At 38.6% G+C, this 24,623-nt stretch overlaps 3 protein-coding genes and 1 long non-coding RNA gene across 5 annotated transcripts; 2 read left to right on the top strand and 2 right to left on the bottom strand.

Moving 5' to 3' along the window:
* Positions 1 to 78: 78 nt before the first annotated feature.
* On the bottom strand, positions 79 to 1,254 carry LOC129763373 (uncharacterized). Its single transcript, XR_008740897.1, has 3 exons — positions 1,118 to 1,254; positions 909 to 1,004; positions 79 to 843 (listed from the first exon to the last, which is right to left on the bottom strand). It is a non-coding gene; the product is annotated as an uncharacterized LOC129763373 (long non-coding RNA).
* Positions 1,255 to 2,609: 1,355 nt separating this feature from the next.
* On the top strand, positions 2,610 to 9,870 carry LOC129762576 (exonuclease mut-7 homolog). Its single transcript, XM_055761000.1, has 9 exons — positions 2,610 to 2,795; positions 2,866 to 3,196; positions 3,267 to 3,687; positions 3,745 to 3,926; positions 3,990 to 4,173; positions 4,232 to 4,728; positions 8,392 to 8,848; positions 9,114 to 9,288; positions 9,349 to 9,870. The coding sequence occupies exons 1-9, from the start codon at positions 2,748 to 2,750 to the stop codon at positions 9,835 to 9,837; spliced, it is 2,784 nt and encodes a 927-aa protein (XP_055616975.1). The 5' UTR covers positions 2,610 to 2,747; the 3' UTR covers positions 9,838 to 9,870.
* A 731-nt stretch (positions 9,871 to 10,601) lies between these two features.
* LOC129771265 (antigen 5 like allergen Cul n 1-like) lies at positions 10,602 to 18,982 on the top strand. 2 transcript variants are annotated; one of them, XM_055774751.1, is made up of 4 exons: positions 10,602 to 10,723; positions 17,373 to 17,848; positions 17,908 to 18,143; positions 18,202 to 18,982. In XM_055774751.1, exons 1-4 carry the CDS (start codon positions 10,720 to 10,722, stop codon positions 18,473 to 18,475), a joined length of 990 nt encoding a protein of 329 aa, XP_055630726.1. In that variant the 5' UTR covers positions 10,602 to 10,719; the 3' UTR covers positions 18,476 to 18,982. The 2 variants fall into 2 exon arrangements, with proteins under 2 accessions (XP_055630726.1, XP_055630734.1); XM_055774759.1 differs by having other exon boundaries at positions 10,603 to 10,723; positions 17,379 to 17,848.
* On the bottom strand, positions 18,490 to 19,369 carry LOC129771278 (glycine-rich selenoprotein-like). Its single transcript, XM_055774766.1, has 3 exons — positions 19,198 to 19,369; positions 19,016 to 19,097; positions 18,490 to 18,948 (listed from the first exon to the last, which is right to left on the bottom strand). The coding sequence occupies exons 1-3, from the start codon at positions 19,214 to 19,216 to the stop codon at positions 18,768 to 18,770; spliced, it is 282 nt and encodes a 93-aa protein (XP_055630741.1). The 5' UTR covers positions 19,217 to 19,369; the 3' UTR covers positions 18,490 to 18,767.
* Between the last annotated feature and the right edge of the window lie 5,254 nt (positions 19,370 to 24,623).

The raw sequence follows: 24,623 nt of genomic DNA on the forward strand, positions 1-24,623 counted from the left end.
GCTGCTGCGGCAACCACGAGCGTTTTCATATTGTGTGGCACATCAGGAGCATGATCAAAGTAAGAGCAGCTCTCACGGCATTAGCGCATCCTGGATCATAACGGTGTTCTTGCAGCACCTATCGTAAATACTTCCGCCCCACTTTAGAATAACTAAATTTAGTCCAGTTGCGGTGTAGTCATTCATACGCTCAGTTATTTTGTTTCTAAACATACACAAATAGCATGATTTTTTCACACGTTCTGTTGCCACATATTGGTTCAACAGTCTCAGAAACAAGTGTACAATTTTAAGACCGAAAAAATAATAACATTCCGTAAGAAGCTAGCGGCACTATTTATTTATATGTGTAATGTGTTCATTTCCTGTGATTGTCTTGGAATTTGTCTACGAGATAATATATGCCCTTCCATTCATTCTAGAGTGTTTTTTATTTCACCATTACAGTAGAAATCTGTACGATTAAAATAACATCATGATTCCTTCCTAAAAATAACATAATGATTCATTCAAATGCTATCCCATTGCTGCATCCGCAGATCCTTGTCCAGAAACGGGCTCAGCATATGCCGCAATTCGTCGAGCACCTACTCCTGGGGCAGCGGTAGCTTCTCGAGAGCATAGCAAATCAACGCACAGCTATTTATACGTGGATCTTGGGCAAAGAATGCCTGACTCAGATATTTTAATTTGAGATTTGGGTGATTTTGTTATGACAGAACCGATGCTTCGGTGTCGGGCATCTCGATCACCGATCACAGATCGGACATTTTGGGCTAGAGTTCCTCAAGCCGAGCCTCGACCACCTCGTCGTCGATCGCGTCCCAAATCAGGTCAAACTGTCTGAAATACCCAATAAGAATATTAGGAGAGCTATTTTTGATGTGCTCAAATAAACAAAGACTGACCTACTCATAAAATCTCGATAAAGTCGCTCAAAATATGCCCTTTGAAGAATCAGTTGGAGATTTGTTTGACATCATCGAACTTGTTCAGTGGCGAATCTGTGAACAATACAAAAACGGAAGATAATTTAAGAACTCGTAGTTGCTGTGAGCTAAACATAAACAGAAGTTAATTTAATAGCTCGATTATTTTGTCAGAAGACACTACACACCGTTGAACACAATCCATGGCAAAACACTCCATGACGACCTCGTGTGCCTGTGATCATTGCTTCGCTTTGAGCAGAAACTTTCATCACTGAAATTTTTCACTGCAGCTAAATAAAGAAGCGAAATAAAAAATTCAGTGTCCACACCACTTGCAAATTCTGTTTGATTTCAAAATCAACAAACAAACGTCAAATGGCACACACAACTAATATATGGGGCGAAAAATTGCCTGAATTGTACTAATACTAACAGACATGAAAACAACTGTCAATTCGCGTGGAGGTTCGTGCTCCGCTTTTGGGAATTGATAGTGATAATTGATTTTCGGGTGCAGTTAACACATATTTAAAAATAAAAATTATGAATGAAAATTAACATTTTCTTATAAAATATGTTCTTAATGCAATAGAGTTACACGTTCTTTTGCAAGTGATGGAAACCCCCTGAACAAGAATTGTGTTTCATAATAATTTCATATTACAATGATGAGTTTTAGTGACAATATCAAGAAAATTATACAAAAATGGTTAAGTAAGAATCAGTATTACGAGTTTTAAGTGATCACATAATATAAAGTAAAAATTTTCATTAAAAGTTTGAACAATTTAACTGTCTTAAGGTCTGATATTCTCATAGAGAATGATTTACTTTCCCAAACCGGTGTCTGTACCAGACGTCGACACAATACTACTGTCATCGCGTATAATGCTTGTCCGGTCACCGGACATTGCAGTCGCAGTAGACGGCTGCATCACGGCGCCGTAAAGAGGTTGGTACGGTCGAAATTTGCCATTTGGGTTTCAGACCGGTCCGGCAGAAACCGGATAATGTGTAATCGGCCTAATGCTGCTTATTCAACCGGACGTTCATCCGATGGGAGAGTTTCTCAATGATTTCATTTTCTAAAAGTCAAACGAGACTATCTACAGGCTGATGAAAGAATCTGATACGGGTTAGAAGCATTAACACATATGGGTCAAAACTTTTGCAATAACATGTTATGCCGCTTCTTGGTAGGAGTTGACAAGAGTTTTCTAAAAGTCAAACGAGACTATCTACAGGCTGATGAAAGAATCTGATACGGGTTAGAAGCATTAACACATATGGGTCAAAACTTTTGCAATAACATGTTATGCCGCTTCTTGGTAGGAGTTAACAAGAGTTTTCTGGACCAAGAAATTGATATTAGGCTTTCATTTTTGTGTTATCAAATAGTCCGATGTATCGATGAAGAATATATGCTAGCAGTAGAGCATGTGTAGAAGAAAGGATACTCCGAAAGTTGCGTAGACGTAACTATTCTGTCATAACATATCACAGATTATCAATGGAGAGCGCTGAAGTTTGGAATCACGATCGCTACGAAGACGGTCAATTTAGATATTTATTACTTATCCATTTAGTTGTTAAAAATTTATATTTTTTCGCACCGTCTTTCTCTGGTCATTCCCTCGTTGGAATTTGTTTATGAGCGACTGTCAAAAACAAGCTGATAACATCAAAACCTGTCTTGTCTGCTGACACGGTTCTTTACGAAAATTGTATTTTCCCCAATTTAACTATTTTCCTTCCCTAGATTATAATCATTCGTCATTAGTTTCATATTGAGGACTATACTGGTTAAAATACACCATGAGCAACACGCATCGGCAAGAAATCTTGCCAGCAAGTTATGAAAGTGTAAGTAGATCGTGTGGCATCATTACATGCATCATTGAAATCTCGCGGTGTTGATTCATACATATGGCAGGATGACACGGATGACGAGTTTGGAGGATTTTACAGCAGTACCGCAGCTGGGTCTCGTCCCTTCGAGGACGAGCGAATCAAAATTGTTCCCCACATTGGATGGCGCGCTGGACTGAACGAACGGGACTTTGATATCGAGCTGGACGACAGCATTGCGACGTGGTTCGAGGGATTCAAAGAGAGTTTCAAAACGTTCAAGAAGGGACCGCTTATATCGCAACGGCTGCAGATGTTCTATCTGAACGCGCAGAATCCCTTCGAGTGGGGTCTGAAACTGTTCGCAAACTGTGCTGACCACAGCTCGCCGAAGAGTAATTCTCTTGCGTATACGGGTGAGCAGATAGGAATGCATCAACCTGTCGAATCGTGAATAACAGGATTGTTTTCTTTTTACCATTACAGTGATTGAGGAGCTGAGTAATTTCAAAAAGAAGCATAACCCTGACACGAGTTCCCTGATAAACGATAATCTCCGGATGATAGGTTTTAATTTTGTGGCTAAACAGGGTCATTGTACGCTGTTTAGTCTGGTGGTGGATACATTCGAATTACTGAGCTGCCGGGAGTTATTTATTCCTAAAGTTCGAGATATGATCGAGCGAAAGCAGTACAAAGAGGCGGGTCAGATTGCGATCGATCTGAAACTTTTCGACGAGTTCGACGAACACGCCTTTGTGATTCCCTTGTTCATGCAGGATAAAATCTCGATTGCTGAGGATTTTTTGAATAAGGCGGAACGCCTCCAGAGGCCGGTCGTTCAGCTACTTGATTCATTTTTCGATAAGAAGGAATCTGTGGAGAACCACTGCTCGAAGTATATCCAGTAAGTAGGATCATTTTTTGTTGTTGCATTTTTTGAGTTTTATTACGTTTTTCCTAGCAAATATAATGTTACCGATGTATACTACAACAAGTTGCATCATAAGCCTCTAAGCAAGTTGGTGCAGCGATTGGCGAAGAATTATAAAATCCAAAAAGAGTTCACACCGAATGTGAATAAAATGAAGAATTTTGGCGCACTCCAGTTCTTGGTTCATAAACGTTATTACGAGAAGAGCTTGAGTAAGATTTTTGGGATTCAGCTCTATGGCTATAAAATATGTTCAAATAACCTTCATCTTGCAGATAGAGACTCCTGGGATGAGATGGTGCGGGATACTTTATCTGAGTCCGATCAAGATCTTCAGCTTGAGTTGGTCTGTTTCTGTTCGAGTTTTAACGATCAAGCCGAAGCTGCGAAATGGGCTAAATACTACCGGTTGAAGCTGGACGACCTTCCCATGCTGGTACAGGATTTCATCGCTGAGAAGTATGAATGGTAGTATTTTTTTCCTTTGTTTGACTAATCGATGCGATTTATTTTCAAGCGATGGCGGCGTCACGAAGGATCACCGACCGACGGAAGACGAGCAGTGGGAAGATTCTATCTCCGAAGCAATCCACACGTTAAGTTTGGATGCGTCCAACGTGCATTTGGTCGATTCGAGGGAGAAATTTTATGCAATGATTTCGGATCTAGCCAGTCAATCGATGGTGGCCTTTGATTCCGAGTGGAAACCAACATTTGGTGGCGCGAAGGAAGTTTCGCTGATTCAGTTGGCCACTCGTGAAAACATTTATTTGATTGATGTGATGATGAACCAGCTGGACGGATCGGACTGGGCCTCGCTGGCGAGAAATGTGTTCAACAAAGACGATATTCTTAAAATAGCGTTCGCACCTGCCACCGATGTTTCGATGTTTCAGAAAGCGCTACCGGCATTTAACGTTAACTACAGTCCACAATCGAGTTCAGCAATATTAGATCTACAGGATGTGTGGCGATATATAGGAAATATCACGAGCTTCCGATTCCCCTTCCAGGGTGAGTGTTTTTTTTCCCCTTGGAGCGATTTCATTTGAATTCGAAGGTCGATTTTTATTTGGCCCAAATTTTGCAGACGCATTCTTTATGACAAAAAAAAAAACAATTTATATCATTGGTTTGCCATTTTGACTCTAGCCTTACTTTTAAGAATGTCCTAAACAAAAATTACTTGAAAATTTTCAAAAAAATAACTCCAACACGGTTGGTCCGATTGATTTGGTGTCTTCCGCACTGCTTTAGATCATTATTGGGGCTATATTGAGCAAGTATTTGTGTTTAAATTTTTTTTTATTTTTTTTTTCATTTCGAAAATTACATTTAAAACTCAATTTTCTCAAAAATAATTTGATTCTTTCATTTTTTGATATGTTGGGCAGGGCACAACTAATGAAGTTTATTCTATTTCATGTTTTTATCCATGGAATACATGAATAATTGTATTACAGATTTCTTATTCCTTCATAGTACCTACAAATTTTCGCTATCATTACTGTTTGAAAAACACAGAAACAGGATCAAATGATTGTTATTGTTGTGTGCCTTGAATATTGTTCATTAAGCTGTTTCCTGGTATTGAAATATAGGAAAAGATATAGATTTGTCCGTTTACTCGTGCAATTTTGCGATTTTAAAACTTTGGCATAAAACTTTTTTTTAAATACCCCGAATCTCTTTACTCCTTTGGGCGATTTTTCGATTTTTAGAAAACATAAATTTCAACGTCTGTGACACTATTAAATAAAGTCCGAATGAGCTAATATTTTGCATAGGGGTATTTTATCGGGCAAATCAACATTTCGCAGGGAGTCCCGTATGAAAAATCGATATGAAGATTGGTATCCTAAATCATATGTTTTGCCTCGTATTCCGTATATGGTCACCCTACTGAAAGAATAGAAAAATAAGGGTCTAATGTTTTGCGATAAAGAACAAAATAACCAGTTTTCACGGAAATCTGAGAACCACTATATCGGTTTTGCATGGAATGGCTGTATAAAAGATTTTTGTCTATTTTTTGATCACTCGGACTCGGAAATTACTGAACCGATCGACGTGAAAATTTGTATATAGGGGTTTTTGGGGTCGGGGAATGTTTTTATGTTAGTTCGAGACCCCTCCCCATCTTTAAGGGGGGTGGGGTCTGTCATACAAATAAAGCATAAATTTCCTGCTGCCATAGAAATGAAACACAAATTTCTGCATAACTGGAGGACTAATCGAGCAAATGGAACCAAATTTGGCATATGAAGGTTTTATTTATTCATTCATTTTCGTCAAACAAATGTAGACTACATACTTATATATTAATGTTACAATGTTTTCTTAAGTTAAATATTATTCCTACGGTACATGTTTCTTTTTAGCTGTTTTTTATTCTTTGTTGTGTCAATTAATTCGCAGTGCTGAATATATATACGCATCATGCGATTGATAAGAGCGTTGTTTGCATAATTTGTTCTGGATGTTTTGGTTAGAAACAAATTGCGTGTTCTCAGTTGACGCCCAGGTACATAGAAATTTAATTTTTCTAGTAATTCAGCTGATTGTACTCGTTGCGAAATTAAATCATTAACAAAATAAAGCATTGCAAATTTACGGCGTTCCTTTAGTGCTTGGATGTTTATGAGCATGCAGCGTGCTTCATATGAAGGAAGTGGAAATGATGTCCAGTTCAACTTACGGAGTGCAAATAGGAGAAACTGTTTCTGGACTGACTCAATGCGTTCTTCATGTACGACCATATACGGGTTCCAAACGATGTTACAGTATTCCAGAATGGGCCTTACGTATGTGATATACAAAAGCTTGATTGTATATGGGTCCTGGTTATGTGTACACACTATTTGCCTTATTGATTACAGATTTGTCGTGTTCTATGAATGTGAGTTTACAGTCCAGGACGACGCATAGATCTCTAACTATTTCACATTTCTCTACATTTTGATTTCCAAGACGTATTACAATATTTCGTACATGATTTTTTCTGCTAAATGTAATGGAGTTGCATTTTTTTACATTCAGTTTTAGTAGATTTTTATTACACCAAGTATGCAATACATGTATTTCGTTTTGGAATGCTTCGATGTCGTTTTCATTACCATGGTATGACACCTCCCCCCCTCCTTTGAAATGGAGAGAGGGTACCGTAAAAATAATACATATATTTCAACCAAACATGGCAAATGATTTTTTTTAATGTGATAAAACGCACTCATATATCTACTTCTATCTATATGAATAAAAATGGATCACCGAATGTGTTGATAAGAGCAAAACTCGAGAAAGCAATTGTCCGATTTAGGGCTGTCTTTATTCTATCATATCTTCTGAATCAAACATTTATTCCATGTAACGGATAAACATGTTATTTGAAAGTGGTTGAAAAATCTTAAACGAGAATTGGTTCTGAAAATAATCTGATATTATAATGACGAGTTTTGGTAGAAGTACTAGGAATTTTATAGTAAAAAGTAATTTTAAAGGGTAGATTTGAAAATCAATTAATGAACAGTCCTGCGATTGGACCTATGAACGAGCGCTTAGTACAAAAACGTGAATGTGATAACGAAAAATAAATTTTGGGCGGGACGAAGTTTGCCGGGTCAGCTAGTTTGATATATGGAAGTTTTAGAGGACAATAAATGTTTCTATGGTGGTTAGACACTCCTCACTCATCTCTAAGGGGGTGCTGCCATACAAATGAAACACAAATTTCTGCATACCTCGAAAAGTAATCAAGCAAATGAAGCCAAATTTGGCATGTTACGGTTTTAGGGGGCACGAAATGTTTCTGTGGTGAATAGACATCCCTCCCCCTCTTTAAGGCGGTGGATCTGCCACACAAATGAAGCATAAATTTCTGCATAACTCAACAACTAATCAAGCAAATGGAAAAAATGGCATGTGGAGGTTTTTGGGTACGAGAAATTTTTCTATAATGGTATGACGCCCCTTCTTCCTCTGTGATGGAGTGGGTGTCCCATTAAAATATTACACATATTTCAACCAAACATAGCCCAACCAAATATGGTAATTGAAAATATTCGGAAAACTCTGAAGCAAAATGGGAAAATTCGGAAAATTCAATTCCCATATGTTCTACAATTACATAGTGACAAGCGTTGTTAGTCCATTTGATGTTTATGCTAACGAAATCGATCTTTGTTCGAAACTGGAAATAGATTTTCCAGTTGATGAAACGCACTCCTATATTTTCTTCTGTCTATACAAATAATAAAAAAATTTTTTTTTAAGTTAAACGCTTTCATTGTGATGGTACATAATAATAATACAGAGAATATACTAAAAGCTAAAAAATAAAAAGTACAAGTTAGTAGTTATCACACCCCTTCCTTTAATCTAGAGCATAGATGAGACTAAATTGAAATCGTGGACATTCACATAGTCCCAATAACAAACTTAAACATTGCGGAAGACACCAAATCAATTGGAATAACTGTTTCTGAGTTATTTATTTTTTTGGAAATTTTCAAGCAATCTTTGCTTAGGCCCAGTAAGGCTAGCATCGAAAGGGCAAATCGATGATGCAAATTGTCCTTTTTGGTCATAAACAATTTGTCTACAAAATTTGAGCCAAATAAAAAAAAAATACAAAAATAAAATATAAAAAAATTCTAATTGTATTTTGTTTCACTCCAGAGGAAGTCATTAGTCATAATTTGGCGAATCTGACCAAACTATGTTTGGGTAAGAAGCTGGACAAGTCCAATCAGTTCTCAAATTGGGCCCAGCGTCCGTTGCGGAAAGAGCAGCTTCAGTACGCAGCACTGGATGCATTTTGTTTGTTAGAAATTTACGATGTTATAGAGCAACAACTGATGAAGCTTCAAATTGATCCAAACGAGGTGCTCAACGCGCTGCTGAGTGATAATAAATTAACAGAGGCCGGTAAAAAGCGACCTGTGAGATCGGGAGCGTCCGGAGGAGAATCCTCCCGGAGGGGAACTCGCAATAAACACAACAGACACCAGACGTACAACGATGGGGAACACTCTTCGGCTAGGGGTTACAAGCAGCATCATCCGAATCGGAACAAATCGGTGACGGTGATTGGTTCGTTCAAGCAGCATCCGGGGCCCAATCGGGAGCCTGTACTGTAAGTTGGTGGAAGGCAGATACAAACTTATTCGCAAAAGAATAATCCCAATACGTACAAAAACGAGGGGGAGAGAGAAAGAGTTTATTATTGAATTATTTTTTGTGAACTGAACATTTTGTATTCGATTAAAGTTGTTTTCATCTCATCAATCGCTTCTCATTTGGATTTCGCTGGTGGTGGTGGTAGTCTCTGAAATGCTCTCAGATTGTGAATGACCGAGTTAGCCAAACTGAGCATATTTTTGTTGGACATTTTTTTATAGGGTTTCCGAGGTGCGTTTCGTTTGCGACAATATGTTGGAGGGTCTGGCGAAAATGCTGCGGCGATTTGGTATCGACACGATCGCCGTAAAAAGCGCAGAATGTCACGATCGGTGCGTTTTCGTGGCCCTGCAGGACAAGCGTTTCATCCTGACACGTGGGGCGAATTTTACCAAGGTTGTAATGAATTAGTTTCGAGGGGTTTTCGAATTTCGGTTCATGACAATTTCGTTTCAGTTTTCGGAGTATGTTCCACCTGGTCACTGCTACAAAGTTGGCAATGATCGCGTGGAAGACCAGTTGCTGGAGGTGCTCAAGTATTACAAGGTAGTCATCCAACAGAAGGATATTTTCAGCCGATGCCAACTTTGCAATTGTGGCAAGTTTTTGTCTGCCAGCCCGGAAGATGTTTATTATCTGCAGCACCGGACAGAATTGCCACAATCCGTTCGGGAAAGTCACCGTAAAGAATCGCTGGAAAACGAGCACAGGATAAAGCTGGATCGCAGCTGGATTTTGGAGTCACTTCAGGAGTCACATAGGAACAGTGGGCAAACGGACAGTGGCGCGAAGATTGACGCTGGCTATGCTAGTGACACGGTGATTGCCAATGTGGATGTGTTTTATATATGCAATGGTTGTGGGCGCTGTTACTGGGATGGATCCCATTTAGACAATATTCTTGCCGGCAAATTGGCTGATTTGCTCACGCTCAGCTATGACTAATTGACTAATGATACGGAATAAAGTGGTGTTTTGTATAGCGAATGGTTGTTTTATTGATCGTGCTTCTAATGCTGCTGCTGCTGGGGTACGAAAAAAGGTGTGTTAGACCCGTACCATCTTCGAAAGGTGAGAGTTGAATCTTGCAATGTGTTATCATTACAAGTTGCCTGCGGGCTATTCGCTTGGGCATAAGCGGGATCGACAGATCTGTTAATGAGCTGATTAATTGGGCTGATAAGAAAAACAACAATTTGTTTTACGCTGTATGTGTCTTCGACTGAATGCATCGTGTTATGGTGTTTCAGATTTGATGCGATAAAGATAAAAAGGGCAGATCGTATCTGTGGCTCCCTAGATAACGCACTTCTAACGGTCAAGGTCATCGGCTTCGAGTAGAGGCTCCCTAACCATTGATATAAAAGTTCAAGGTTGTAAGCTAGGGCAATTGATGTTAGAATTCGTTTTTTTTATCTAATACGGGATATAATTTTGTATGACCTAGAAGAAACGAGAGAATAAGAATAAGCTATTCATGTTTTCCCTCACGTCTCGTTGAGTCCATTCACCAATCAATCGTTGAACTGTGCTTTTTTTTCTTACGGTGAGCCACACGAGTGCGCTATGTTAATGGGACTCACAGGGAACAGAGGGATTCAAGTCGGCGGGTTTCGCAGCGTAGCTCGTTCTCAGATCTATCCCTTATCACTCGAGGATGCGCAACGATATAAAAGCGACGGTTTGGATCGGCCGATTGTGTTATTCGAGAATTGGTGGTCGTACAATTGCGTTTCACGAGAATAGAGATCAGTTTTGGTGTGGTATTGAGCTGTAAAGGCTTATGAAATACGTTTAGTGTGAATTTGTTTTTTTGTGTAGTTAATCATGGGTATGTAAGCGGCGCACTTCGAGTTATTTCTGTGTTATTTATCACTTGTTATGCTCAATCATGTCGGCTTATTATACTTTTTTTATCATTGTTAGGTTTATGATAGCCCAGATTCTCGTTTTGCAAAAATAATTTTCGTTATTTCAAATAAAATGCACACATTTCGAGAAACCGCGCAAAAACTCTGTTACTTCGAAAAACCGTACAGAGGAAGTTGCGCAAAAGAATAACAATTGTTTGAATTGTACTTTATTCATATGATGGCGAACAAGCTTCTGTTACATGTTTATAGTTGTGTAGTTTTTTAACGCGGTTCTTTATTCTCTGAGAACAAAATTTGCGACAAAAATATGGAAGGGAGGGTAGTGCTGGGGTGGGCCTGATTAATAGTTTCTGTGGATCCCTGCATGATTCTATTTGGACCTGTCCTCCTGCTGCAAAAATCGATAGACTATTGAATGGCGAATATAATAAGATACATTTCCCTACAAATATTAAGCATTTCCCTACAAATATTATATCTCAATATAATTAATATTAATTATATTGAGATGAGGGGACAAGACAAACAAACTAATAACGAAAAAGAAAAACACAAATGTATTAAATTCTTATACTAGACCGTTTCATAAACATATAGACCAACTGCATACAGCAGATGTCGCGAGTTCCCAACACGTCTCTAACTGAAACATAGGGTTGTCTTCCTTGGGCCTCAAGGGCATTTAAAAGGTATTCTCTGGCTGCGTAATTATCCGTACATTGCCAAATTGCGTGATCGATGTCATCGTGACCGTTTCCACACCGACAGACATTGCTTTGAACAAGATTTATTCTGTGGAGATGCACATCTAGCGAGTAGTGATTGGACATAAGTCTACTCATTACACGAATGAAGTCACGACTTACGTCCAAACCTTTGAACCACGCTCTCGAGGAAACATTTGAAATGATTGAATATAATTACCGCCCAAGACTTCCAGAATTGTTTAATGGTAATCTATATAAATAAAAAAAACAGGAAGTGGGTTATATCTGTGGTATAACCGCAAGGGTGACGTAGGACTATCGTTGATTCAGTGATCATTTGTTTTTAGTTGCATCTGAATCAATTCTGAATGAATGAATAAATGAATATTTGGGGGACTTCGAAAACGAGAGCGTTACGTTGAAGGCACAATAATCAGCAAAAAAAAAGCAATCACACGAGAGTTGTATAATGCATAATACATTGCTTGTATTGTGATATGATTTGTATTCAATTTCCAATAGACAAAATATCTGTTGCATCAAATCAGTCTACATAATTTTTGCGTTCGCTCATCCTTTCTCAGAACACCCATTTCTCTTTTGAGAAATTGTTGGGTAAACATCCCGAAAGACGTGGTCTTACGTTGATCGGACTTGATTGAAAAATCACAAAACCAAATGTATTTGGTCGCAGTGTTATATGGATAGAAAATATTAAAATAAACTCTTTCGCTTGAATGTTTTTTTTTCGATTCCCAGGGGAACTGGCAGATATTTTTCAGCAACGATAACGTCTTTCCAGATTCTCCTCGATACTCGAAGCCCACCAGTGGCTAATGCCAACTCTATAACCACCTGTTCATTGCACTTGATTGAAAAATCACAAAAGCAAATGTATTTGTTGGCAGTGTTATATGGTTAGAAAATATTAAAATAAACTCTTTCGCTAGAATGTTTTTTTTCAATTCCCAGGGAAACTGGCAGATTATTTTTCAGCAACGATGACATCTTTCCGGAATCTTCTCGACGCTGGATGGTCAGATCAGGTCAGGTCAGCGCATCAGCGCTTTCATGATGAACGAAGTCAGCGACAACATGCTCCAATCGCTGTTCAATTATAACTGAGTGGATTTCCGAGCGGCGCTCGCTTATATACCGATTGGTGATTTCAATAGCCTGTTTTGAAAGCAATTTTAAGGCAATTGAAACAAGTTTTTGGATGAAAAAGTAACAAGTATATAACGCGTAGACATTTTATCTTTCGAATGAAGTGTTTATCATACCATTTCAGTCAGTTGTTTAAAAGCTATTGACGCTCAAAATCTCGGTCTCCGGCGTAACGCTTTCGTTTTCGAACTTTGATTTTACACCCCGGTATAGAAATGAAAGACGTAGTTCTACGTCAAAAGAAGGCCAAATATGTTGGTAAGCGTACAACCCGAGGAAGGAATGATCCGATTTGAGCCGCCTTTATTTTGTTGTATTTGTCTCTTCCTGTAGATCAATTTACTGGAGAGAAAAATCGGAAAATTTTCAGAAAACTCTGAAGGAAAGTCGGAAAGTTCTGAAAATTGAATTCCCATTCACCGTTCGATTTTCTTTTGTTTTCCTGGCCTGCGATGAAACAGTTTGCCTTTCCGGTTGCGTGTTGGTGTGTTGTGCTTTCAGTTGCATGTCGAAACTCGTTGCTTTTAGAAATCATGTCATTCGCCACATTGTGCATTCGATGGAATGATGGGAATTATTCCGGAAGTAGACAATTTAGACGAAGTATGCTCTTTTCGCACTGAAATGCCCGTGAAAAACCCGAGTTTTTCAAGGAATCGTCCGATTTGAGCTGTCTTTATTTTGTTGTGTTTGGATCTGACCGTAGATCAATGTTCTGTTATGGTTAAATTTTAAAATCCATGAAAGCTTTGAGAGAAATTTCGGTAAAAAAAATAATTCCCATATGTTCTTTAACATCGTTTTCTGCATCAATCATGTATTGCATGTAACGGAGAAACATGTTATTCGCAAGTGAATTAAGAATGTTGAGCGAAAATTGTGTCTTAAAATTAATTTATTTTATAATGACGAGATTTGGTAGGAATAATAGAAAAATTATAATAAAAGGAAACTGTAAAGGAGCAATTAGAAGATCAATCAATGGCAAGTTCTGCGATTGAATCCACGAATGTTCGCTTAGTAAGAAAACGGGAATGTTCTATAGAATTCATATCAAAAAAATAATTTTGGGCGGGACGAAGTTTGCCGGGTCAGCTAGTTAGAGATTTTTTTAACAAAGATTCATCCCGTACGCGGGTCTTTGAGTGGTTCAGGGATTTTGAAGAACTCTGAGAAAGTTATGAAGATGATTATGATGATTCGGATCACTCTTACTATTCAAAAACTGTGAAACAATATCAGAAAAAATCAGGTATCTGGTTCGATCTGCTAATCGATTCGTGCATCTACTTAGACTGCGATATCGAAGAAGATCGTTGTCTGACTGCATTGTTTTCTTCTACTTCCCATAAAATACTTTCTATAAATAGAATTAATTTTTTAGTACCTTGACAGACGCTTGTTAGAGTCTTTTACAGTTACTAGATAAAACTAGAAAAGAAGTTTCTGATGTTCTTTTGTCAAATTTTGTCAAAAACAGCAAAACTGAGTCAATATATATACCCTTATGAAATTAGTCCAAAGCCGTTACAAAATACTAATGTGTTGTGTAATGATATTATGTTAATAGTTAGCATGTTCTTGGTTCGCTCTGGCTGCAAAGAGAACGAAGTTTTGCGTGTCTAGCAGTAACAAAATTTAGTTTTTTCATTTTCATAAAGGTTCTGAATCAGAAATTGATTGATGTTTGCTCACAGCATGAAAGGGAGTATTATGTTTGACATCCTGTTAGTAACACGTGAGCGATAAAATAGATAGATTTGATCAGACACAGTCAACTAGTGGGACCTCAACTTCAAATTGAAATATCTCATAATAATATTTTTGGCGCTTGGTTCGTTTTGGTAGAACCCCGACCAAATAGTCGAATAAAAGATATATTTCAAGCTCAAATTGTGTCTGTTCAGCTCTTTCATGAATTGTGGAACAAATAAGGCACGCTAAAAACATTTCACTGGCGTATTATCCAGCTAAATATAAACGTTTGAACAAAAGCTCTAATTTGGTCTGAATTAACTTTTATACAACATATCGTCGGATTGGGCGTCGCATCGGTCTGCTTATAGCAACAGCAGCAGGAGCGGCAAATACCGTAGCTAATCCGAGCGATCATCCAGGCGGTTTGCATACACAGTGCTCTCCAGTATCCTGTTCTTCAGATTCAAAACATTAGCGGAACCCTTTGTTGGTGAATACCAATCTGGTTTTCGAGACGGGTCAAATGTTTACTCTGCGATTCTAGATAAGTTGCGGGAATACAACCTGCAGACCTGAATCTGAATAGCGGGAGAGACCTCAATTACTTTCGCAACATTATATGTCGCTGTCACAAAAGTACAGTAAGTAATGTCTGAGACGCGCCGACCATCGATCAAAACGTGGTCGACTTGTGGCTCCGTTTGCTGAGGTGATGTTCAGGTGTAACGATATTAGAGACCGTGCTGAAAGAAAGTGTTACGTACGACCATGTTCTTGGAGGGAGCGGAGTGAATAAGTCTTAGGCCATTTTTATTGATACGCGGGTGAGCGCTGATCATACCAGTTACTGGTCTACTGGACTATTCCTCTTGTCCGACCTGAGAGTTCGAATCACCGATAACGATTTCAATGTCAGGTTGTGGGAAGCGATTGTATTCATGATTTAAAGGCGCAAACAACCAAGATTCCACAGGGGGTTGGCTGCCCGATCTTCACTATGCTTACTCGTACCCGAGTCAGCCCCGCGGGGAGATAGGGATAAGAGTTACTCGACAGGAAGCTAAGGACCCCACGAATGGGGTCTATTTTATGCCTGCAGGTACACAAAGTGCTCCCTTGGCCGAGTGGTTAGCGTCATAACTAACATGCCGGGTGTTCGGGTTCGATTCCCGTTCTGGTCGGGGGATTTTTTCGTCAAAGAAATTTCCTCCGACTTGCACTGTGATCACGCGTATTCTAGAGCTTGCCACTCAGAATGCATTCAAGGCGTGTTATTTGGCATAGAAATCTCAACTAAGTACTAATAAAAATGACGCAAGTAATACTACGTTGAGACGGCGAAGTTCCTCTAGGAACGTTAGTGCCATTGAAGAAGAAGCAGAAGGTACACAAAGTATCGCTTGTACGCTTTGTCCAGACGTTTACAAAATGTTTATAGTTTTTTTTCGTTGTTTTTTGCACTTAAAAGGTCATGGTTTGAGTTCACCGTTATCTGAGACCAAAATATGCGGCAAAAATTTGTTGGTCCAACGTTTCATTGAACTGGAAGCTAAACCTAGTGTTTGTGGACCTGATTTTGTTTCCGCCCTTTGAAACGACCAAAAGTTGATCGAAAAAAAAACATGCTGGCATGTTTAGTTTTATCTGATTTCAGAGAATTACCTCATTTTTCTTTTAGCAGTTCAATCAATATTATATAAAGAAAAAATACTCTTTTGAGCTTCTGCTTTGTCAAAATCGAACAGCCGTGCTTTACGCTTAACATCCGCCATTAGGGTTTTGTACAGCGGACTCGTCGAATTTGTTCGCTGCACAACGCCAATTTACTTTGAATTGTTTGCGTCTTCTACAAGTTCCGCTTGACCATGGTTCAATATCTCTCTAGGGAGCGGAGCTCTGGCGTGTTGGGAAGGTTTTGATCTTTGGACACCACTATCACTTCTTGACTTCTTTCCAAAATAGCAGGATTTCAAATCCGGACTAAACAGAACTGGTTTATCGTATTTTTTTAGGAAAGGTAGCAGAAGTTTCTACAGGCCTGGTAGTCGTTAAACGTTCCTCGATCACTCTTTTTACGTTTGTTATGGTTAATTTGACCACATTAAAGAAGTTTGACAACTTTGCGGGCAGAAAAGTTTGAGTTTTTGCGTTGTGCGATCAAAGTTTTCAAAATTTCGTTGCTCCGTTGCTTGGACGCCATTTTGAGAACTGAAGAACAAACTTTAAGGGCAAAGTACGGGAATCATCCTACATGCACACTCAAAAGAAAAATCGTCAAGAAAAACGACCAAAATTTGATGGTTCCTTTTCTGAAGCTTCTACATAACTTGTAAACGCAAGTTCGACTCATAGTGAACTCATCAATGGAATAGTGAATACTTCGCATGCGGTGGAATAATTCATTTCAATTCGTTTTACGCAAACTATTTGATCATTTTTCTCTCAACTAGCTTATTTGTACTATCAGAACACTAATGCTTGTTTGCCAGAAACAAGTTTAGCTAACATAAACAATGACCCACTAGATGCGGATGAACTGAGAAATTTGAAACATCTTAAAGTCAAAAAAGAAGAAGAAACAAAATAACCCAAATAACTTTCAAATTCAAAATCTATTTGTCACACTGTTTGTAGTATGGAGAAAAACGAGCAAAGAATCACTGTGTGAGAATCATGAACGTCCCGTTCGTATCCCGCTCATATAGCACTTGATCATTAGTGCCAACCGGAATTCAACAGCAATCAAACACCATAAACTCAGTAATTAGTACCGTATTTAGCAAATATCTGGGGATGAGAAAATGGGAGAAGCGAAGCGATTGATCATTATTTTTTATCTACTCTAATGATTTTGTTCGTTCAACATGGTTCTATTAATACAGAATCAAATCCTAACTTGTTTCCTTATGAGTGGGGATGAGTTCACAAACAATCAATCAGATGTTTTTGCTCCCTCGCAAAAAAAAACACGATCGCATTGCTGATTGTGCTTTTTATGCGAAAATAATTGAACAACATTGTACTCATTACATAGTTTCAGATGTGGCCAATTATGGGCGCTTAACAAGCACGCTCTCATCCCGGCGTCGTGTGAGATGTGCACGATCACTGTTTTTCCTGCTGTTTACCAGCATTGTTCAACACATCAGTGCCACTGATGATCGTGTTGACTACTATGTGGACTATGAAGAAACGAGCGCGGGGATTACGGCCGAAGAAACCACTACAGAGCAAATCTTTTCCACCACAAGCAGTCAAAGCGAAAACGATTTCTATTGCCGGGAAGATTTGTGTCTGCAGTATGATCAGTTTGGAGAGCTGGTTCGAAAGACTCACGTAGCCTGTGGACACGATGGATCATTCGCCGAAGATTGTCCTGCCGGTAGAACGTTGTTCAAAATCGATCCGCAGATTCAAGCGTTCATAATTCATCTGCATAACGATGCTAGGAATCGGTTGGCTAACGGATCACTGGAAGGATTTGAATCGGCTTTGCGGATGCCCAGTGTGGTATGAGTTTTTCGCGAGACCAATATACCAAAGCTTGAACATACGTTACGTTATTTTAGGTATGGAACGATGAATTGGCAAAATTAGCTGAGATCAACACAAAAAGCTGCAAATTTGAACATGACGAGTGTCGCAACACCGAACAGTATCGCATAGCTGGACAGAATTTGGCTTTGGGATATTATGCGGTGGAGACGGATATTTTCGATATATTGGAGAAACTGACCGCTTTGTGGTTCAAAGAATACAGGGATGCGAATCAGACGCTGATGGATGTTTATGAAAAACCACAAAAGTAGACCATTGCAAAATGAAATTGAGAGGCGCATATTTTGAAGATTTTTATTTTTCAGTGTAACTGTTGGACACTTCACCCAAATGATGAGCGATCGAACAACTTCGATAGGGTGTGGAATTGTTATTTACCCACACAAAGTCCCGGGATATACCTTCAAGGTAGTGTTGTTTGCCTGTAACTACTCGATCACCAGCATTACCGGCCAACCGGTGTACCGGAAAGGACCAGCTGGAATCAAATGTGAATTCGGTGTAAATCCCTATTACAATGGTTTGTGCAGCACGGAGGAAAATCTGTTGATTAAATCGAATCCATTTTATGACGAATAAAAAGAGAATAATAATCAAGGTTTGTTACATTTATTTAACTGTATTTTTTTGTGTACATCAATGAAATAGTTTTTAGCAAATAGAGGTTACATATTTTTAAGAGTAGAACATTTGTTTTGGCAACTTTTGAGAATCCTCTTCAGAATTAACCCGCCCGTGGTTTAGCGTAGGTTTAGGACTAATTCGTCATACAAAGGCTGTTGCACCTTTAGATTCACAAAAGTTATCCTTCGAAAGAATGACGGCATCCTATTGCAACCGGCGAGACTACAATGCGGATGCTTTACCGCGCTCATCCACCACCCGGAATTGTACAATCACTGAGAGTCATCATTCTTCCTATCGGACGTCGTCGTGGTCCCCCAGGAGGACCTCCACCTCCTCCTCCTCCTGGACCACCACCTCGCCGGGAGTTGTAGGTGTCACCACTACTCGACGGGCCGTTTGAGTCCATACCGAACATCGTTTTGAAACTGAAACGAGAAATAGTAGTGCATGTGTCAAGGTCTTTGAGATTACCTCTGAATTATGTGTGCTTACAACATTGCAATGAAGTTGAAGAATCCGATAATCAGACCCATGAGACGAATGTTCCATGGAGGTTTCTGATGAACGGTTCCATCTAGAGTAAAAAAAAAACTTGTAATCATGAATGTTTTCCGGGAAACACTTGTGCAATTGACATAATTTATAATTTTAGATTATCCTGATAAATTTCTTACCTCTCGCAATGTATACCATCTTGAGATATTTATGTGTTGTCCGTTAGCATTGCATATAGGTCTAAACTAATATAAAACGAAGTATATATTATCGACACTTGTTTTACTACGAAAATTTCATCATCGTGAACTTTGTTGCTGTTGCAAGGACAGGCCCGAAGAATGATGTGGTAAGGTACGCCTGGGAAACGGATCATTTTGACAGACACATCGAGGCTAGAAAGTGTTTGCACACCGTTTCATTTCCATATATGAGGGGCCGGGCAAATATGTGTACAATTAAGGGCCTTCCACATACCACGTGGACAGAAAAAGCACGATTTTAGACTCCCCCCCCCCTCCGTGGACAAGATTGGACATTTTCATACCCCTACCCCCCTTTGTCCACGTGGACATTTTTCCATTTTTAATAATTAAGGGAATAACTGAATTGCGCCTGAATTTCATATAAACTTATTTTATTTCAAATTTTACTAGCTGTACCCTGCTGTAGCAGCTTTGCTGTGGCTCATTGTTGTTGTACGGTAGAGAAATGAGTAGCATGACAAAGCACATGTTTCATTTAATTTTGAAATACTTTTGAGTAAACAAGATTTTTTTTGTTTTTCCATTATCAGCGAAGATATGCAGGCTATCTAGTTTGCCACCACAGAAACTCGTAATGTAAAGTTGACCAGGTGAGGAACAATCCGCATCTGAATATAAACTACACAACTTCAAAGATTGATCTTGAGCTTTACTAATTATGATTGCAAACGCCAATCGAATAAAAATAAGTGCGTTTAGAATTATTTTCAAATACAATTTTAGTTCAGATTTTTTTCAAAACTTGCAGTGAAATGTGTTGATATCACATATAATACATTTATACAATAATGTTAATTTGAGTTCTCAGCTTCATTTCAGAAGTATGCTTATTCCATCTGGAAATCGAATGAACAATTAACATTTCTTTTTGGATTATGCATATTTCATGACATAACAATCGCATAGCAAATCGACGGGCAGTTTTGAAATGTTCTATACAAGACCCAGTTATTGCTTTGACAAATGCATCGTTTTATGACAGAGTTACAGCGTTCCAATACCCACTTAAAATTTTCGATGCCACATTCTGGTCCTTTATTTTTTTGACGTAGGACTACGTCTAACCGGAAGATATAGGGGGTGAAATGGAAATCTAGGCACTGAACAAGTAGGAAAAAATGCAAGACTTGGAACGCTTATAACTCGAGCATTTCTCAATAGATCGCAAAGGTTTTTGCATCAATTGATAGGAAATATATCTACGCATCTATCATAACGAATAGCATTTCATTTTTCTTGAGATAAATAATTGAATAATTGTGAAATATCAAGCATTGTCAAAATGCACTATGTGCCCATTTTTGATTGGTCCATTTTGTGCTCCTCAAATCGTACCGACCAAAACGGGCAACCAGAGCAGCAGCGAAATAGAATGAAGCACGATTGGAAAGAAACAAGAAAAAAATGAACGAAACATTGGTCGCAGTCTCACACATACGTAATTCTCGAGCCAGCCAGTCAGCTTAAAACATCCCCGCTCCGCTGCCGTAACGATCATTCTCATTCAAACCGTACACCACATCGGTTCGCATCACAACACATCAACAAACCAATCCAAGCAGCCATGGTAAAGGAGGAAAAGTGAAGGGAAAGGCAAAATCCCGCTCGAACCGTGTTGATCTGGAGTTTCCCGCAAGGGTAGCTGGCCGAGCGCGTTAGTACCAGTGCACCAGTCCACCTAGCCGGCGTTATATAGTTTCGGCCGCCGAAGCTATCGAGTTAGCTGGCAAAGCTGCTCGCGACGATAAGAAAACCCGCATTCGGAACAGAACACATTCGGTTCGGTGGACATCAAGACAACAGGCAGTTGCAGTGAGTGGCGAGTGGCAAACGCAATCGCAAAACGGTAGCTGGTAGCAGAAGAAAAAAGTTTGTTCTTTATACAAACTGCTTTGGTGGCAAATCCAGAACAAGGCGGCATCGAGGGCGTTCGAAATAGTTTTTTTCAAAACCACGAGTACTAAGTTTTCTAAATTGGAACCATTCCATAAAACAAGGCGCTTTTCAGGGCCATTAAACCTTCCAAAAAAGAGTTTAGGAAATACAGTTCAATGCTTTCTAAAACAATATCCAAAATAATAATAAAACACAAATTGATTTTTTCATAATTTGTTTGCCAGGATATGATGAGTATGTGAATTTGGCAGTTGTTCTGGGCTTATTGATTTTCACCAATTCTTAAATTGCTTCTAGATTGAAAGTACAGTAATTTACACTTATCTCGACATTTAGCAGATTGGACGGACCTGTAATGCGACATATTTAGTTGGACATTTTTGTAAACATAGAGTTCGGGGTCCAAATTATGACCCCACATTGAAAGTCGACACTGTACCACTGTCATCACAAATGTTCAATTACAGGTTAAAATTACCTCCAATCCGACACTGAAAGGTGGTAATGTGACGTGCCATTGAATGTAATTTACTGTACAATATGTCACAAGCTGGATGGGAAGAAATTTTCCAACTGTGAAAGCTGTGGCGAGTGGCATACGCAATAGCTAAACAGGAAGGTTTAACCGAACAAGATGGGAATATCGAGTGATAACAAAAACAAAACCCCAAAGGTTCTTTTCAGAACCATCAACATATTCATAAAGAGTAAACAGTAAACTAATCCATTTTTCAGGTAGATAGGTAGGTATTCACGTAGGAGAAGAAAATTAAACAATATAGTTAAAATATATATATTTAACAAAAGCTGTCCCCTTTGTATAGTCCTACGTCACTCCGGTTATGTCCCCGACATTACCCACCCGTCTTTTTTGTTTAATGCAGATCTTTTCCCATTCCGGAATATGATTGATCACAGCAAATGCCGATTCATCTTCACTCTGGATCTCCAATTCACCTTTAGTCGGTTGCGCAATACGAAACCTTTTCCGCCATAGTTCGGAGAATTTTCAGAGGGCATTGAAAGCGTATTATAATATTATATTATTTTTTAAATCCTTATCGATATTCATTAACCCTTTGCGGTCGTATGTCTGCTAAATCAATTTCGTTAGCGCCAACATCAAATGGACTAACAACGCTTAGCTAATTGTAGAACATATGGGAATTCAATTTTCCGAATTTTCCGATTTTTCTCTCTACTATATTGATCTACGGGAAGAGACGAATACAACAAAATAAAGAAGGATTAAAATCGGACCATCCCTTCTTCGGGTTTTCCGCTTACCAACAGATTTTGCCTTACATTTTTATTTATATAGATTTTTTTGTGGGTTGGCACATCTGTCATTGACATTTTATAAAATTTGTAGTTTGATAGTTTTACATTTCTGAAAGTAACGCTGTATTGAGTACATCTGCTCTTGTGCGTGCCTCGATTCCGTACAATTTGCAAAATTTGCAAAATCAATAGTTATTAGTGAACATTTGGCTAAAAACGAAACGAATACCATCCAGCAATCACCGAATTCACCTGGTTTGGCTTTCTGTGGAATTTACCTATTCGAACAACTCAAGAATCCACGTTTCAGCATCCGAGATGACATAATGGAAAAATCGAAGATGCCCAGCAAACATGGAATCGCATAACAAGCGTATATACATCATATGCCCTAACATTTGGTTGGCATATAATGCGCCTAACTGCAAAATATATGCATGCAAAAGTGGAGGCCATATACATACATGGCAAATGCTTACCGAATTTGTTTGGATGAATATGCAACTTTGACCGGATATAATAGCGATTATGTTGAAATTGAATTGCCATCTAATATGAATATATTCATGAATTGTCAAAGCACCAAATACGGCTTTTGCCATACTCATATACGATTTATTACAGACATAGAAAAAAAACAAATGGCGCTAAATATTTTCGTGAAATATTTATTATAGCCTCTCGAATCGCCATTTTTATATATGAGTATTTATGTTTGTAGAAATAATAAATGTTTGATTGACTTGTGTTGGGAGTGGAATATGAATGTTTAAAATGGCACAGATTGATGTTTGGTGAAAACTGCTCCGATGTGGGTTCGAACTCCGGTCGTCTGGATTATCATCCACCTCTCGCGCGGCTATCTGAAATTTAATTCAACAGCGGTTAAAACTTTCGAGTACATCAGCATTTCATTGACATTTCAACATGATGTAATATGTTCTTTATTAGGATCTAATATGATCTACTGTTTCATGATTTTCTTCAGCATGCAACACGATTTACTACAGTACTGAATCGATTTAAATTATACGCTTATACGACACACAAACTGCATCAGCGTATGTGCAACTCACCTTCTCGAGCGTTGATCCAAGAATGGGGAGATATGGAGGAAAGTCGCTCACGAGAGTGTGTGTGCGCGAGGACGAGTTCGGCTCGATGTGTGTGTTAAGACATTGTCCGTTCTGCCGCTGTTTGCTCACACGATAGCAACGGGGGACAAGGTCTGAATTAAGTTCTATTTACACTTTTACTCTATATGCCACACAGCGTAATATACGCATATGATGCGGATTCAATATATTTTACGACAATGTACATCATAAAATTGATGTTTTTTTTTATACCGAATTGCGACTTAATTGGATAATGGTATATAAAATTGAGTTTTTACATTTTATGCGATTTCAAATATACACGATACATACTTTGATTGATATTATATGCGATTATGATTTATTCGGATTTTTTGTTAGACTTGGCACGTGCAAAATTATACGATTTAATGTTTGCTGGGTGACGCTGACGGCCATACCGTAAATCGAATATAATAAATGTTTTGAGGATTCAATCAAGCGCTGGCATAAGTGCTTTGCAGTCGATGGGGAGTACTTTAACGGGGACAATATCGATATTGATGCATAATCTTGTATTTTTCATTTACTAAATAAATTCCGGGAATTTTTTGATCAAGGTGGTATATTAATAGTCACCTCTGTGTGTCCCTGAGCGTCTGCGGGATAATCGGAGACCGTCCGAAACCGAACTGAAACTGCCTGCCAGGGATGCCAGGTGATTTTCTTCACATGGTACGGAAAAATGTCTTCAAATATCTTCACAATCATATCGGATGAAACTAAAATCCATAACTTACTTTTGAGCAAAGTTTAATAGCTAATTCGATGTTTATTTAATTTTTTTATTGTTTTACAGCGCATTTTATTAAACTTATTTTTAGATTTTGAAGTTTATTTCAATAAATGTGAGCATAGAATATATTGCGCAACTGCGAACTAAATTTTATGAAATTTGAAAATGATAATTGGCTTGAGAAACCGTTGATTGAGGTAATATAGATCTAGTTCTTCCAAAAGCTTAAAGCTAAAATAAACAAATTGAACCACAGTTGTAACTCAAACCATATCCATAAACTAATTATT

The sequence above is a fragment of the Toxorhynchites rutilus genome, chromosome 1 (genome assembly GCF_029784135.1).
Source record: "Toxorhynchites rutilus septentrionalis strain SRP chromosome 1, ASM2978413v1, whole genome shotgun sequence".
In the NCBI taxonomy this organism is placed as follows: Eukaryota; Metazoa; Arthropoda; class Insecta; order Diptera; family Culicidae; genus Toxorhynchites; species Toxorhynchites rutilus.